The 18,362-nt window shown below is 41.8% G+C and overlaps 1 protein-coding gene across 1 annotated transcript in view; it reads left to right on the top strand.

The window, feature by feature from the left end:
- Positions 1-18,362, top strand: part of LOC126285058 (coagulation factor IX-like) — a 284,637-nt gene that overhangs the window by 222,373 nt on the left and 43,902 nt on the right. Inside the window, exon 8 of the mRNA XM_049984381.1 lies at positions 16,441-16,577. Coding sequence (XP_049840338.1) covers positions 16,441-16,577 — 137 coding nt within the window. The remainder of the gene's footprint in view (positions 1-16,440; positions 16,578-18,362) is intronic.

Below are 18,362 nucleotides of genomic sequence, written 5' to 3'. Positions count from 1 at the left end.
TTATTCTCATATTTTTTCTCTCCTATTTGTTTTCTTTCCCATTGGAAACATTCACCCATCAGTTTCACATAGCGTCAATTCGTGATTCTTTGCTAAACTAATAAGAACTGCAAACTTTATTTTAATCTTTGTCTCATTTACCATCATTACATCATCTATTCTGGTGTACGCCTCCATAGCTGAGCAGTGCCGGTACGGCGTCTCAGGGTGTTCGGTCAGAGGGTTACCTGCCCTCTGTAATTAAAAAATACTCAGTCATCAGACGTCCACTCCGAATAAATTCAATGATTCAACGAGCAATATAGAACAAAACGAGATTAACAAAGGAAAGAGAAAAAAGAAAAAGTGGTTAGGGCGGCAGAATGCCATGCGAGGGCTCGGGTTCGATTCCTCGCAGGGTCGGAAATTTTCTCCGCTCGGGGAATAGGTGTCGTGTTGTCTTCGTCATCAATTCATCCTCATCGACACGCGGGTCGCCGAATTGGCCTTAACGAAAAAGACCTGCACAAGTCGACCGGACTACCCGACGGGAGGCCCTACCCACACAACATTTCATTTTTCATCATCATGGTGAAATTTTTAACACCAAATAAGGTTCTCACTATCACAATCATTATATAATTATCATGCAGACGTGAATTACCACGCATTTTAGCTCGGCCGTAAACACTGTTTTATCTACTACCATGAAAACCACTTGAAGCAGGGTTTCTAACTATCACCAATTTTCTTTCTATGATTTGCAGTGTTGGGTACTTCCCGTTTAGTAATGAATACCTAGTTTCAGACAATTGTCTTTATTGATAACATTTCCGCTATTATTTCCTGCAGTCCTATATTTCAGCTTTGAATTTAGCTGTTTATTTACCTTGTCTATGTTATTAAAATCACTGATCGCATGCTCAACGTCATTTATCTTCTCAAACCCTTCCTTTGCATTACCAACAAATCTCTTAGCACGATCTGCTTTTACAGATAACGTGTGCTGAACTGTTTTATCTAGGACTAATGCATTATTTACATTAGAGACTACCTTTCAATGAATGCTGGACATTTGCCACGCCGGACATTTGCCACGCCGGACATTTGCCACGCCGGACATTTGCCACGCCGGACATTTGCCACGCCGGACATTTGCCACGCCGGACATTTGCCACGCCGGACATTTGCCACGCCGGACATTTGCCACGCCGGACATTTGCCACGCCGGACATTTGCCACGCCGGACATTTGCCACGCCGGACATTTGCCACGCCGGACATTTGCCACGCCGGACATTTGCCACCCCGGACATTTGCCACACTTGCCCCTTGACCAGGTAGCTTGAGTAGCGATCCCTCAGGTAAGGGATGGCCTTCCCCGAACTACCTCTGTCCGCTTTCAAACCGCCGTCTCCACATCTTACTCGATACAACCAGTATGTAAGGGACCTTCTTCTTCGACATCTTGGCCAAATACAGAGCTTCTTTTCGGGAATCGAAATATTTATAACTTTTGCGAAACGAAAGTAATACCGACGATTATGTCAGTATGTCATTAGTTCTGCCAAGTTTACATATAGATTCCTCTGTCTGTAAGGTAGCTTCCTTTCACGCTTACTAATTGGGATAGGAACAGTCCATCGGCATGGGAGCAACAAAAAAGGAACGACGTAATGCGAATGCGAATGTACGCCAGTCATCTCTTTTTGATCACTGCATTTGTGCCTACTTTTATTACTACAACTGCATATCCAAAAGACAATAGGGAAAAATAAAGGGGTGTGTGAATGTTTGAAAAGAAGAACAACATACTCCATATTAATTTACTCTCTAAAAACATTAGTTAATAAAGTGTAGCGGTACAATGTTCAAAACGTAACTGAAAACACGTTCACTGAATAGAGATAAGAACATCTATGATTGACATGTCATCTAAAGTCGACTTACAATTTTAAAATGTTACAAATAAGGAAATGAAGTAATACAGAATGCTAAGATTGTAACGTATGTTGTTGTTCTACATTGTTTAGCTCTGTCATTTAGAGAGTCACAGAGGAAGCATCTTAGATTCTGGAGGGAAAAGCCGTAATTTTAATTATCTGCACTGCAACAGAAACAAGAAGGACAACTTAAGGAAAAATAATGTAAGCTCACAATCGACTTTGAAGCAGATAGTTCCTGTGACTTAGTATGGGCAAAGGTTATATTCGACAACCGGAATAAATTAATAACTGGCTCCTTTTACCGATCCCCTGTCTCATATGAAACAGTTGCTGAACAGTTCCAAGAAAACTTGAGTCTCATCACAAATAGGTACCCTACTCATACAATTATAGTTGGCATTTACTTCAATCTACCTTCCGCATGTTGACAAAAATACATTTTCATACCCTACTGTAAATAATTTTTAACAATTAGTTGAAGAGGCCATTCAAATTGTAAATGGTTACGAAAACACACTTGACCTCTCAGCCACAAATAATCCTGAGCATCACGACGGATACAGGCATTAGTGAACACGCAGTCGTAGCGAAGTTCAGTTCCTAAACAAAGAAATTCACCAAAACTAAACGCGAAATATATCTATTTATAAAAGCAGCTAAAAATTCGGGTGACGTCTTTCTAAGAGATAGTCTCCAATCCTTCCAAACTATGTAAATGAAGACCATATGTGGCTTAAGTTCAAAGAAATAGTATCAACAGCACTAGAGATATTCATACCAAATAAATTAATAAGAGACGGAACTGATTCCCCATGGTACACAAAACACGACCGAAAGCTGTTGCAGGAGCACGGCAAAAGGCACGTATAATTTAGACGAACGCAAAATCTCGAAGATTGGTGAAGTTTTACTGAAGCTCGAAATTTGGTGCGGATTTCAATGCGAGATGCATTTAATAGTTACCACAACGAAACTCGCTCTAGAAATATGGCGGAAAATCCAAAGAGATACTGCTCCCATTTTAAGTAAACCAGCGGAAAGACTCCGTAAGTACCTTTACTGCGCGACAGCGACGGTAATGTTACTGATGACAGTGCCACTAAAGTGGAGTTAGTAAATGCATTTTCCGAAATTCCTTCACCAAAGAAGACGAAGTAAATACTCCAGAATTCGAAATGAGAACAGCTGAAAACATAATTTAGAAGTAGATATCCCTGGTGTTGCAAAGCAACTGGAATTACACTGTCAGTGACAGAGGAAATGATCAAATAGTCTCTAATGTATAAAAAAAGTAGGTCTAATACATTTGTTTCTGATGTTCTTTAGTAACAATTAATTTTCAGTAGTAAGCCACTTGCTTTTATTGACCTGTTTAAAGATAATCAACAATTTAGTAAGAAATTTTAATTTTTGAAGGACTATACCTAAATGTACATAAGTAGATTTACATCTACTATAAATGTTTGCAGCTAAACTTAGATTAAAAAAATATTTGAGGTGTCAAAACTGTCAACCTTAGGATCAGATCAGTTTTGGGATGTCAATTTAGGTGAAATTCAAAGGTTCAGTTCCCATTTTTTTTTTTACAAAAGCGTATACTATCAGTTTAACAAACCATGACATTTTAGGTGATAGTTGCGATTCTGAAGCTTCAGAAAATTATTTTAGAAGTCACAATTATTTAATAGTATGGCCACAATATTGGAAGGTAGAAAAAAGTTATCTTAACGTGACAGTAATAGGGATACTTTTGAGAGGCTTGAAACACTTTTTAATTTTTACATAAAGGCTGATTCTCACCACACTTTGCACAGCCTTTGGACCGTGAAAATAATAAATGATCATTTACCATTCTGGCGTGTGTAAAATAAGCCTAAACACGCTGAACTAATGTACACTCTGTTTACAATTACAACTTAATATTAGGTCTGATAATGCTGCTTCAATGTTTTAATAATTTTATCTCAGTAATCTGCGAGGACTCAGTAGTCTTCATTGTTTTTAATACATTATTTTTAACGTATTTCAGTCCAGTTTCTGAATATGTTCAATGGCTTTCAAGCAACGCCTAATGCTGCCAATCCCTTCACAATTCTTTACAATTCTCTCCCTCTTCTTACATTCAAGGTTCATTTCCAATTTCATGTACATTCAGTTTGTGAGCTCTGCTTTCTTTTTCAAGCACCCCACCAAATAGATGATTCTAGAGTGAGGGTTTCCAATAATACTATTTATTTTGTTGTGCCACCCTTCAACAGCATTCGTCATTCGGCCCCTTTTTCCGTAACAGTCACACATTTCTATTGCGATATCCTCATTCTCTAGCCAGTTATCCACAAAGTAGTCAAAAAATTGAGAGAACCTTCCGTTATCAGGAGCTTCTGCATGAATCTCAATCCAACCTTTGCTTACGTCCTCCAGGTTTACAACTGCCAACGCTGCACACATGCTGACGCGAAGTCTTAAATCCTTGTTCTAGCGGAACTCCTCAGTTAGACCGAGAGCTCGAATTCTTCTCCATAAACTCTTCTTCATATGGAAATATAATCCATTTATTTCAGTTGTGGGAAAAACTTGACGAATGGCCGATATCGCAGCTGCCTTTACTTGTTTAGGGCACCGTTCAGAGACTGCCTGTTTTATCAGACGAAACAGACGAACATATATGTCTTTCTTCTTATTACGGAGCAGTGCAAATACAGTAGGAAAAATGTTTGTTTCTTCAATAGGAGCCTCCTAAGTCTACGTGTATGCTTGTTGCATCTCTTAAATGTTCCATCCATAAAAAAATGGGAACATGTTTTTAAAGTTTCTTTTCCTTTGCTTCCACTAAAAATCATTATTCCCACCTCTAATCTATCGTCTTCCAGAAGGAAACTACTGCCATCTCCCATTTTTAATAGATCTTCATGAAGATCAATTTCATAAGAGTTTTTAGGCTCTTGTTGGTTCCCCCGCTCTTAACACCATCGACTACGCATGGTTCTCTTCATAGGTTCTGAATTAGGCATCACTGAAACAAAGTCATATACTTTATTATGTAGATTTCTTATTTCATCCGCGAATATCTCCAATAACTGTGTAGTTTCTTCTCGAGACCTTCTCTTCGCCATTTCCACTTGCTTTCTCACTTTCAGAGCCGCATCGTCAGGTGGTCCACAGAGATGTTCTAATACGTTCAACACTTCTCCGATCCTCGAAAGCAGCATTCCCTTGCAATGATCCACTTTTCGGCGTAAGCACATCCATGTAACAACGCCTTCTTCAGATTCCCTCTGTTTAACATACGCGTAACCTTTGTAATGAGCAGGAGGCCTGCCCTTGTTCGTTGTAATTACTTCCATACTGATGGTCACGTTAGGAACGTCGAAAGTAAATTGGGGCAGGGGGGGGGGGGGGGGTGAGGAGGAGAAGGAGGAGGAGGAGGAGAAGGGGGGGACGGGGGAGGAGACAAGAGACCCAACCCTTCGGAGCAGGTAAAATCGTGGCAAATGTCCGGTGTGGCAAATGTCCGGACACGTCTTTCAATAGTGTTCAGTCTACTCACTAACGGTAGTTTACAAAGTATTCATGAGTCTCATTTTCATTGGTATCTTTATCATGTTCTACCTGAAGATTTTCATTCCCACACATTCTATTTACCAATATTTTGTTTATTAACTTCTGTCCTTCCATGAAAACAGTAATACTTCCATTTAATTGTTTAAAATTTTTGGTAATAACCTTGGCACATTCATGTAATTGTTCAGTAATAACAAATGGCTCTGAGCACTATGGGACTTAACAGCTGTAGTCATCAGTCCCCTAGAACTTAGAACTACTTAAACCTAACTAACCTAAGGACATCTCACACATCCATGCCCGAGGCAGGATTCGAACCTGCGACCGTAGCAGTCGCGTGGTTCCAGACTGCGCCCCTAGAACCGCGAGACCACCGCGGCCGGCAGTAATAACAGTCTCCAATTTTTCAAATTTAATGTTAATATTCCAACAAAATGTTTCGTCATTCACCTTGATATCCTTCAGAATTTCATCAAATCTGTTGCTAGAAGCTTGGTTAGTCTCCTTCATATCATTACTTATTTCACCAATCCTACTTTTAGTAGCCCCATAACAAGCTTTGTTCTTCTCCTTCAAGTTTACTGTTTATTGAATCGTCAGTTTCCCTTATCTTAGGACACCGGTTAAGTGCTTCTCATTTGTTCTTAAGAGCCTGGAACATCTCGTGCATATATCAGTTTGCATTTTCAATTTCGGTAGTTTTACCTCCGTTACTTACTACCTGAGTACTTGTTTCAGCAATGCTGCCTTTTGAGCTTACAGTTTCTGCAAACCTTTGCTCTTCACATTCCGCTACATCACTCATCCTATATTCCTTTATCCTTCTAGATTTTCCCAAATGCGCTAAACATCACAGTATCTAGTTACATTTTAATCCCATTTTATAATTAATGCTAATTTCGTCTTTATTTCTGTAAGTTTTCCAGACGATGTATCCGATTGAAGAATGTACAGAGTGAATCACCTAAGACTTGACCCCAAATGTTCCGGAAACAGAAGTGCTATTGACGTGCGGTTTTCATAGAATCAATTGCTAGTCAGAGGCTCTTATGGTTAGTCAGTCAGCAGATTCATTAACAAGGATCACTTACGTGTCAGTCTTATAAATATCGCCTGGGTCAGTTTTATTTCGAATGTTAGCGCCACGAGGTGCCTCTGTCAGAGATGTAAGAGGAAGTGACGGAACAGCGGCTGTACACACGCGTGTGCAGACAAGTAACCAAGTACTTCAGTTGAGTCGGCGTAAGTCGATCCACGACAGTTGCAGTCGGCTGGGCACGGTAGCTTTGCAGATCGGTAACGTAACGCGATTTTGTAAATATCTCTATGGCAATGTCTCCGCGTTGTTACTGCTCTGTAGATGGTTACTGACATCAGCGTTGCGAGTTTTCAGGGATTTTCTTACGCTGCCTCTACTAGCAGGCTGGTTCACATTACGCCAGTAATTCTATTAATTTAGTCAATTGGTGAGTGATTTAGTGAATTTGGTTTAAAGTTTAGTCGACCCGCACCAGTAAGGAGGATAGTAGACGATCAAGTGGCTACCCCACCCCAGATCACCTAGCACTGGCGCGCCACTGGACACGTGTGAACACCTGTGTAGTTGCGCGCGTCGTTATCTGTATTCATTATGCTCTCTCGATTGGATCACCTGTTTCTTGTGCAGCAGCAACATGGCTCGTTAAAGTGGCGATACAGCGATTATGTTTACTTCTCATTATGTAGAACAGGAGCGCTTGCGGGACGTGAAATATTCACAGTGCAAAAATGAAGGAACCAAACCATCCGCAGTCACAGAACAGAAAATTGAAAGCATCAGGTCAGCATTATTGTCTATTTTTAGATTCTGAACAACAAGCTAATTATCACATTGCATATTCCTGACAGAGCCACCCAATTCCAAGAATTGAAAACAGTGCACGACCAAAATCGGTTGGGATAGACGCTGAAGCAGTGTTTGTGCCAAATGTTAAATAGGTTAAGAGACTGGATAAGCGTCTCAGAAACTTGAATACGGAAATTACATAAAGTGAAGACAATTTAGTAAAACATTATTTAGCATGCATTTTTATTGTTTAGGCTTTAAAATAAGTGTGCAAGGAGTTGGAAACCTACTTCAGTATTCATTGAAATTGTCTACACGTTGTCTGCTAGGAAATGATGCGTGATAGCTTAGGGATCGATCCTTCTCCCTCAAAGTAATCAGCGTACAGTTCCCGAATAGTACGGGAGCTTTCTAATCCATGGTGGAGTAAAGTTCTTGATACTGACTGAACTCCACGGGGCTGCGGCTGGTTCCTCCAATTGTCATTAACGATTGTTCCTGTCTGGATGTTTCCCGTGTCCACAGTAAACTCCATTAGCCTGCTAATACAGTTTGGCTCAGTCTATTATGTACAGCTTGATAACTCTCGCTCTCTGAATCACGTTGCAGTGCACAGTCGACAACAGCCAACGCTTGACTGCCACCAAATCTTGCCAGCTGTTAAGTAGAGCTACTGAATCAATTGCTACTGACTACATTACTGGCCTAATGTTAACCAGGCTCTAGCGAGACGCATCAGCCGTCACAGGTTTGGTGCGGGAAGCAGACCAGTACTGGCTGTTCAGGGTATAACGCCGCCGGCAGCTAACGGGCCTACGAACTACTGCTATTTCTCCTGGCCCGCGCATAGTACCTGATGAACGAACAGCGCAGCAACCACGTCGGGCCCGAGGAAGAACTACTCTTCGCTGCCACCTGGCCCCTAACTCTCTGTTCGCAGAAGCGCCAGTTACAAAGTTACTTGAAGTGTAGGCGTCTCACGCCTTACAAGTTTCTTTATACAGTGGACATCAAGTATGAAAAAATAAAAAGTCATTATAATGTAGAAATTAGGAAAATCGATTCCCATACACCTTTTTTTAGTTGTCTATCGTATAGGCTTTGAGAGATGAAGTAGTGAATGCAGCAGAGGATCAAGTAGGTATAAAGACGAGGGCTAGTAGAAATCCTTGGGTAACAAAAGAAATACTGGATATAATTGATGAAAGGAGAAAATATAAAAATGCAGTAAATGAAGCAGGCAAAAATGAATACAGACGTCTCAAAAATGAGATCGACAGGAAGTGCAAAATGCCTAAGCAGGGATGGCAAGAGGACAAATGTAAGGATGTAGAAGCTTATCTCACTAGGGGTAAGATAGATACTGCCTACAGGAAAATTAAAGACACCTTTGGAGATAAGAGAACCACTTGTATGAACATCAAGAACTCAGATGGAAACCCAGTTCTAAGCAAAGAAGGGAAAACAGAAAGGTGGAAGGAGTATATAGAGGGTCTATACAAGGGCGATGTACTTGAGGACAATATTATGGAAATGGAAGAGGATATAGATGAAGATGAAATGGGAGATACGATACTGCGTGAAGAGTTTGGCAGACCTGAGTCGAAATAAGGTCCTCAGAGTAGACAACATTCCATTGGAACTACTGACGGCCTTGGGAGAGCTAGTCCTGACAAAACTCTACCATCTGGTGAGCAAGATGTACGAGACAAGCGAAATACCCTCAGACTTCAAGAAGAATATAAGAATTCCAATCTCAAAGAAAGCAGGTGATGACAGATGTGAAAATTACCGAACTATCAGTTTAATAAGTCACAGCTGCAAAATACTAACGCAAATTCTTTACAGACGAATGGAAAAACTAGTAGAAGCCGACCTCGGGGCAGATCAGTTTGGATTCCGTAGAAATGTTGGAACACGTGAGGCAATACTGACCCTACGACTTATCTTAGAAGCTAGATTAAGGAAGGGCGAACCTACGTTTCTAGAATTTGTAGACTTAGAGAAAGCTTTTCACAATGTTGACTGGAATACTCTCTTTTAAATTCTGAAGGTGGCAGGGGTAAAATACAGGGAGCGAAAGGCTATTTACAATTAGTACAGAAACCAGATGGCAGTTATAAGAGTAGAGGGACATGAAAGGGAAGCAGTGGTTGGGAAGGGAGTGAGACAGGGTTGTAGTCTCTCCTCGATGTTATTCAATCTGTATATTGAGCAAGCAGTGAAGGGAACAAAAGAAAAATTCGGAGTAGGTATTAAAATCCATGGAGAAGAAATAAAAACTTTGAGGTTCGCCGATGACATTGTAATTCTGTCAGAGACAGCAAAGGACTTGGAAGAGCTGTTGAACGGAATGGACAGTGTCTTGAAAGGATGAACATCAACAAAAGCAAAACGAGGATAATGGAATGTAGTCGAATTAAATGGGGTGATGCTGAGGGAATTAGATTAGGAAATGAGACACTTAAAGTAGTAAAGGGGTTCTGCTTTGTGGGGAGCACAATAACTGATGATGGTCGAAGTTTGAGAGGATATAAAATGTAGACTGGCAATGGCAAGGAAAGCGTTTCTGAAGAAGGTAAATTTGTTAACATCGAGTATAGATTTAAGTGTCAGGAAGTCATTTCTGAAAGTATTTGTATGGAGTGTAGCCATGTATGGAAGTGAAACATGGACGATAAATAGTTTGGACAAGAAGCGAATAGAAGCTTTCGAAATGTGGTGCTACAGAAGAATGCTGAAAATTAGATGGGTAAATCACATTACTGATCAGGAGGTATTGAATAGGATTGGGGAGAAGAGAAGTTTCTGGCACAACTTGACCAGAAGAAGAGAATGGTTGGTAGGACATGTTCTGCGGCATCAAGAGATCACCCATTTAGTATTGGAGGGCAGCGTTGAGGGTAAAAATCGTAGAGGGAGACCAAGAGATGACTACACTAAGCAGATTCAGAAGGATGTAGGTTGCAGTAGGTACTGGAAGATGAAGAAGCTAGCACAGGATAGAGTAGCATGGAGAGCTGCATCAAACCAGTCTTAGGACTGAAGACCACAACAACAAAAACAACATCGTATACGCTGTTGCAGAGTTCTGTGAAGCTAGCCCATGAAACAGAATGTGCCATTAGTCGACAACAGCACTGCAGATGTCAGTCGCGAATGTCATTCGTGATGGCCGTGCCAATAGGCGGCTGCGGTGACTGCAGAAGCGCCGGTGACTCGAATGAAAGAAGAGATCTCGGAAATTATTTACACATACACACTGCCACGCCGCCAATTTAATTCTACAGTTCTTTTAACTTTTTTCATGAGCAGTCGCATTTTTGAGTTAGCTGTGAGAGCGTGAGATTGGTATCGCCTCTCAACTTTATTAATTTGCTACTCCGCTCTGAAGACCGTAAGGCACTGACACACCAAGAATTTCAGGCAGGCTCTTTCCCGCTCTTGCGGCCGAACCGTGGGCAATAAACATTTGAGGTAGTCTGCTCAAATACGGATTTACTCCGCGTATATATTAATTACAAGATGTGTGCTATTGGCACCGCTAGTTACATTAGTCAATAAGAAGCAAGAAGCAGTCACAGAAAAAGTAACGTCAAAGAATATTTAACGGTTTATGTACTTTGCATCACTATGTCTGCACGTTCACGCAAGTAGCTCGGGATACTATACATGTTTAATACAATTTTGTCATCCAAAAAGCGGCGTCTAGTTCGGTTAGTTGTTTTCGTTATTATGTCAACCAGCAACTACCGCCTCTTAGCGTACAATTACTAGCTGATACAGGAACTACTTACAGTACATTCCAGTCAATCCAGATTATTATTCCAACAACGTACACCGGACGAATTCTTTAGATTTGATAAATGAGATTAACGTTCACAAAAATGCAATACGTTGACACATCTTTTCATAAACTTCCAAATATTTATTGCTAAACTCATGTTTGGAAGTTAAAGATAACTTCTAACTGCGATGCCTCTCTCATAAGAAAAACACGTCTATTTATATAGATGACTTACATAATTTTGATTTCATGCTCAATATCATCACCTTATCAGTTCCTTTCGTGTTCCTGTAATTCCCAAATAACAATATTCATAGTTAAATTCTTGCAGTCCCTACACTGGAACGGTAGAGACGATTGTATATCAACTTTTTAGTATCGTAATCAGTTGCGATTTTAACTCTTATATTTCCAGTCATTATCATGATCCGTTTAATAAAAAGTTCTCCAAATGTCTTCGAGTAGGAGACGAAATTCATTACAACAATATATTTCCTTCGCGTGAACTCTTCAAGCGGTTTTATTGCACAGAGTATTGTACATTATTTCGCAGTGCAAGAATTGGAAATTAATCATTTGGTATATTAAAGGCATGGTGGCTAATATAGATCTTGACCAGTCCAACTTACTATACGCACTTTTTTTTCATTTTACGTTGTTTAAGAACATTAGCTTTGTGCAACGTCCTCATATGCTCGGCCGTCGATTCGATCAAGATTATCCCTGGCGACGTCAACCCAGGCGCACTGGTGAAGGTTACATCTACATCTACATTTATACTCCGCAAGCCACCCAACGGTGTGTGGCGGAGGGCACTTTATGTGCCACTGTAATTACCTCCCTTTTCTGTTCCAGTCGCGTATGGTTCGCGGGAAGAACGACTGTCTGAAAGCCTCCGTGCGCGCTCGAATCTCTCTAATTTTACATTCGTGATCTCCTCGGGAGGTATAAGTCGGGGGAAGCAATATATTCGATACCTCATCCAGAAACGCACCCTCTCGAAACCTGGACAGCAAGCTACACCGCGATGCAGAGCGCCTCTCTTGCAGAGTCTGCCACTTGAGTTTACTAAACATCTCCGAAACGCTATCACGCTTAGCAACGCGCCGCTCTTCTTTGGATCTTCTCTATCTCCTCCGTCAACCCGATCTGGTTTGGATCCCACACTGATGAGCAATACTCAAGCATAGGTTGAACGAGTGTTTTGTAAGCCACCTCCTTTGTTGATGGACTACATTTTCTAAGACTCTCCCAATGAATCTCAACCTGGTACCCGCCTTACCAACAATTAATTTTATATGATCATTCCGCTTAAAATCGTTCCACACGCATACTCCCAGATATTTTACAGAAGTAACTGCTACCAGTGTATGTTCCGCTATCATATAATCATACAATAAAGGATCCTTCTTTCTATGTATTCGCAATACATTACATATGTCTATGTTAAGGGTCAGTTGCCACTCCCTGCACCAAATGCCTATCCGCTGCAGATCTTCCTGCATTTCGCTACAATTTTCTAATGTTGCAACTTCTCTGTATACTACAGCATCATCCGCGAAAAGCCGCATGGAACTTCCGACACTATCTACTAGGTCATTTATATATATTGTGAAAAGCAATGGTCCCATAACACTCCCCTGTGGCACGCCAGAGGTTTCTTTAACGTCTGTAGACGTATCTCCATTGATAACACCATACTGTGTTCTGTTTGCTAAAAACTCTTCAATCCAGCCACACAACTGGTCTGATATACCGTAGGCTCTTACTTTGTTTATCAGGCGACAGTGCGGAACTCTATCGAACGCCTTCCGGAAGTCAAGGAAAATAGCATCTACCTGTATCTAATATTTTCTGGGTTTCATTAACAAATAAAGCGAGTTGGGTCTCACACGATCGCTGTTTCCGGAACCCATGTTGATTCCTACAGAGTAGATTCTGGGTTTCCAAAAACGACATGATACTCGAGCAAAAGATATGTGCTAAAATTCTGCAACAGATCGACGTCAGAGATATAGGTCTGTAGTTTTGCGCATGTGCTCGACGACCCTTCTTGAAGAGTGGAACTACCTACGCTCTTTTCCAATCATTTGGAACCTTCCGTTCCTCTAGAGACTTGCGGTACACGGCTGTTAGAAGGGGGCAAGGTCTTTAGCGTACTCTGTGGACTTTCCTCTGTTGACTGATTCCAGTTGTTTTTCTATTTCTTCGACACTTATTTCGATGTCAGCCATTTTTTCGTTTGTGCGAGGATTTAGAGAAGGAACTTGCAGTGCGGTCTTCCTCTGTGAAACAGCTATGGAAAAAAGTGTTTAGTATTTCAGCTTTACGCGTGTCATCCTCTGTTTCAATGGCATCATCATCCCGGAGTGTCTGGATATGCTGTTTCGTCAGACTAGAACTTCCTAGGATTTTCTGTCAAGTCGGTACATACAATTTTACTTTAGAATTCACTGAACGCTTCACGCTTAGCCCTCCTTACGCTAACTTTGTCATCGTTTAGCTTCTGTATGTCTAAGAGGTTTTGGCTGCGTTTAAACTTGCTTTCGCAGTAGTTTCCTAACTCTGTTGTTGAACCACGGTGGGTTTTTCCCGTCCCTCACAGTTTTATTCGGCACTTACCTGTCTAAAACGCATTTTACGATTGCATTGAACTTTTTCCATAAACACTCAGCATTGTCAGTGTCGGAACAGAAATTTTCGTTTCGATCTGTTAGGTAGTCTGAAATCTGCCTTCTATTACTCTTGCTGAACAGATAAACCTTCCTCCCTTTTTTATATTCCTATTAACTTCCATATTCAGGGATGCTGCAACGGCCTTATGATCACTGATTCCCTGTTCTGCACTTATAGAGTCGAAAAGTTCGGGACTGTCTGTTATCAGTAGGTCCAAGATGTTATCTCCACGAGTCGGTTCTCTGTTTAATTGCTCGAGGTAATTTTCGGATAGTGCACTCGTATAATGTCACTCGATGCTCTGTCCCTACCACCCATCCTAAATATCTGAGTGTCCCAGTCTATATCTGGTAAATTGAAATCTCCACCTAAGACTATAACATGCTGAGAACATTTATGTGAAATGTATTCCAAATTTTCTCTCAGTTGTTCTGCCACTAATGCTGCTGAGTCGGGAGGTCGGTAAAAGGAGCCACTTATTAACCTAGCTCGGTTGTTGAGTGTAACTTCCACCCATAATAATTCACAGGAACTATCCACTTCTACTTCACTACAGGATAAACTACTACCAACAGCGACAAACACGTCATCACCGGTTGCATGCAGTCTATCCTTTCTAAACACCGTCTGTGCCTTTGTAAAAATTTCGGCAGAATTTATCTCTGGCTTCAGCCAGCTTTCTGTACCTATAACGATTTCAGCTTCGGTGCTTTCTATCAGCGCTTGAAGTTCCGGTACTTTACCAATGCAGCTTCGACAGTTAACAATTACAATACCGATTGCTGCTTCGTCCCCACATGTCCTGACTTTGCCCCACACCCTTTGAAGCTGTTGCCCATTCTGTACTTGCCCGAGGCCATCTAACCTAAAAAACCGCCCAGTCCACGCCACACAACCCCTGCTACCCGTGTAGCCGCTTGCTGCGTGTAGTGGACTCCCGACCTATCCAGTGGAACCCAAAACCACACCACCCTATGGCGCAAGTCGAGGAATCTGCAGCCCACACGGTCGTAGAACCGTCTCAGCCTCTGATTCAGACTCTCCACTCGGCTCTGTACCATAGGTCCGCAGTCAGTCCTGTCGACGATGTTGCAGATGGTGAGCTCTGCTTTCATCCCGCTAGCGAGACTGGCAGTCTTCAGCAAATGAGATAGCTTCCGGAAGCCAGAGAGGATTTCCTCCGATCCATAGCGATACACATCATTGGTGCCGACATGAGCGACCATCTGCAGATGGGTGCACCCTGTACCCTTCATGGCAACCGGAAGGACCCTTTCCACATCTGGAATGACTCCCCCCAGTATGCACACGGAGTGCACATTGGTTTTCTTCCCCTCTCTTGCTGCTATATCCCTAAGGGGCCCCATTACGCGCCTGACATTGGAGCTCCCAACTACCCTCTGCGACTGCCCGGATCTTGCAGACTGAGGGGCAACCTCTGGAACAGGACAAGCAGACATCTCCAGCCGAACATCAGTATCAGCAGGAGACAGAGCCTGAAACCTGTTCGTCAGACAAACTGGAGAGGCCTTCCGTTCTGTCCTCCGGAATGTCTTTCGCCCCCTGCCACACCTCGAGACGACCTCCCACTCTACAACAGGTGAGGGATCAGTCTCAATGTGGGCAGTATCCCGGGTAGCCAAGTCGTAGTCCGATCGGGGGATGCGTGGGACGAGCTGGCCGTCCCCGACAAACCCCCATCCGGACCCCCACAGTGATGCCCATTGGCAACAGCCTCAAGCTGTGTGACCGAAGCCAACACTGCCTGAAGCTGGGAGCGAAGGGATGCCAACTCAACCTGCATCCGAACACAGCAGTTGCAGTCCCTATTCATCCTAAAAACTGTTGTGCAAAGAACGTCTGAACTCATCTGCAGAGAGTACAAACAATTCGTCACAAAATTTAAACGGTTATTAAAATACAAGATTGCCTAGTAAATGCAGTAATGCTGCTACTTGCGCACTGCTAACACACTGCTCGGCGACGGAAGGAGACTACGCGATTTTACACTATTCAGGTACTAAAACGCGATGCTACAACTCTCAAATACTATAATACGCCCGAAATTTATGAATTAACAATGCAAGTACCAAAAACACCCAAATAAATTAAGAATTAAACTATGTAACAAGTAAGTGAGCTAGGAGTATACGACTTTCTGCAGGCAGCTGCTTATCCAACGGCGGCATGGAGCACACATCGGGTGTCGCTTAGTTGCTGTGTCCCTCGTGTAACAACAAACACACAAAAACACACACACACACGCACGCGCGAGCCCGCTCGCGCTTTATATATTTTTTTTTTTTTTTGTAAAATTAGGCTTCATTTAATATAAGCTTATTACCTAGCATTAAAACTAAAAAGCAAGTGTTGTGACCCAACGTATATCGTTGATACGACCACACCTCGTATTGATCCACCAAAATACTTTATATCACTACTTAAAGCATTCCCAGAAGTTCGGAATATACAGTAAGTATGACACATTTTTTCTTGAATGATGTTCTTTTTTATACAGGATGAGACAAAATCTCCAAAAATAGATAATTTTTGTGTCGCTGTGATGTTTCCACTAAGTCTAACCTGTAATTAGGCTAGTAGGTATTCGATTTATAATAGTTCCACAACTCTATGCAATTCCTAAGAATTATTTCTATTTTCCTTTAGGGAGGTACCGGTACGTAGTATCCTTGGAGTTGATTGAGAAAGACAACAAACAATTTGTCTGCAGTGGTTCGCTTATCGCGTCTCAAATCATAGTGACTGCAGCGCACTGTATGAGGCAGTCGCACGGCCGCTACTGGGTGAGTACAAGAATCGGATCAACACATACGCCAGATCGTATTACAGCTTTCTGCTCCACTTCGAAATTACTCATAAGCTTCTGTGATTAGCTTAATACGTAATGCTAAAGAACGACCGCTCTTGATAACGGTAGCCATCATTTTTTCGACTATAGTAAGCAGTTTGCTTGAATGTTGTAGGTTTTCGGAATCAGAATGACGCTACTGCATCGAATGTTGTTTGGATTCTGCGTTGGTGTAAGGTATCACTGTTTCTTTGATAGCAACAAATTGGGACAACAAATGATCTCCATCTTAGCCCTACAAAAACGCTAATCCGCTTTACATTGTTCGTTGTGACAACCAGTAAGCGTTTCCTGGGTATTCCTTGCACGCAGTTTGCGAGATCTGAGCTTTTCCATGATTATCATGTGAATAGTGGTGCGTCCCAACACGAGAAAACCTATGAGATCAACAGTCGTCAATTGTAAGGCAGATCACCGTTTTTAGCCCATTGGTTGCAGCGTTTTATTGCTCTGGATACTAGGTATGCCACTCCCTTCTTCGTCATTCGCAAACTTCTGCCATTCTTAAAGTGTCAACACCAAGCCTAACCTTTCCTTCGCTCACAACTCTCGTAAAGTTGACAGACGCAACTCACGAATCTGAGCAGCTGCTCACAGAATTCGAATTACAGCATACAATTTGCAACTGGCGAGAGAAACCGATTTTCACCGCAATTCTGGTTTGCTTTTCGCCACGGATTAACGACCTCCGAAACAAAGCAATGACTTCTGTGGCTTCATAAATAACCAAAAGATGGCGCTGCATTTATGCAACTTCGTTCTGAAAGTCCAACATCTAAATATAAGAAAACGGTCCCTACTTTTCGGATACATCTGACGTAAAACAGACATCCTACCGGTGTTTCTTTCCCTGTGATTATAAAAACTCAATTAAACAACACTCTCGAAAGTAGCTTCATAACATCTACGGTACTTAAGTAAGACGAAGTAAACATTTCAGAATTCGAATGAAGGACAGCTACCGATTTGAATAACTTAGAAGTAGATATCCTCGGAGTCGTGAAGCAAATTAAATCACTTAATAAAATCAAGTCTTCCGGTCCAAACAGTATACCAATTAGGTTCCTTTCAGAGTGTGCTGATCCAATAACTTGATACTTAACAATTACATTCAACCTCCCCCTCGTCGAAAGATCCATACCCAAAGACTGGAGAGTTGCACAGGTCACACCAGTATTCAAGAAAAGTAGTAGGAGTAATTTACCAAATTATAGGTCCATATCATTAACATCAATATGCAGCGGGATTGTGGAACATTTATTGTGTTCGAAAATCATGAATTACCTCGACGTGAACTGTACGTCGAGGTGAACTGTCCATTGACACACCTCAACAAGGATTTAGGAAACATCGTTCTTGTGAAACGTAACTGTCTCTTTACTCACACCAAACTCTGAGTGCTATTGACAAGGATTTCAAATTGTTCCGTATTTCTGGATTTCCAGAAGGCTTTTGACACTGTACCACACAAGCGGCTTAAAATTGCGTGCTTATGAAAGACTGTCTGAGTTATGTGATTGGATTCGTTATTTCCTGCCAGAGAGGTCATGGTTTGTAGTAACTGACGATAAATCATCGAGTAAAACAGAAGTGATTTCTGGTGTTCCCCAAAAGGTCCTCTGCTGTTCGTTATTGATATAAACGATGTAGGAGACAATCCGAGCAGCCGTCTTAGGTTGTTTCCGGATGATGCTGTCGTTCATCGTCTAGTAAAATCAAT

The sequence above is a fragment of the Schistocerca gregaria genome, chromosome 1 (assembly GCF_023897955.1).
Source record: "Schistocerca gregaria isolate iqSchGreg1 chromosome 1, iqSchGreg1.2, whole genome shotgun sequence".
Taxonomy (NCBI): Eukaryota; Metazoa; Arthropoda; class Insecta; order Orthoptera; family Acrididae; genus Schistocerca; species Schistocerca gregaria.
Note: the sequence above shows the minus strand (reverse complement) of the source record. Positions and strands in the feature narration are given on the sequence as shown.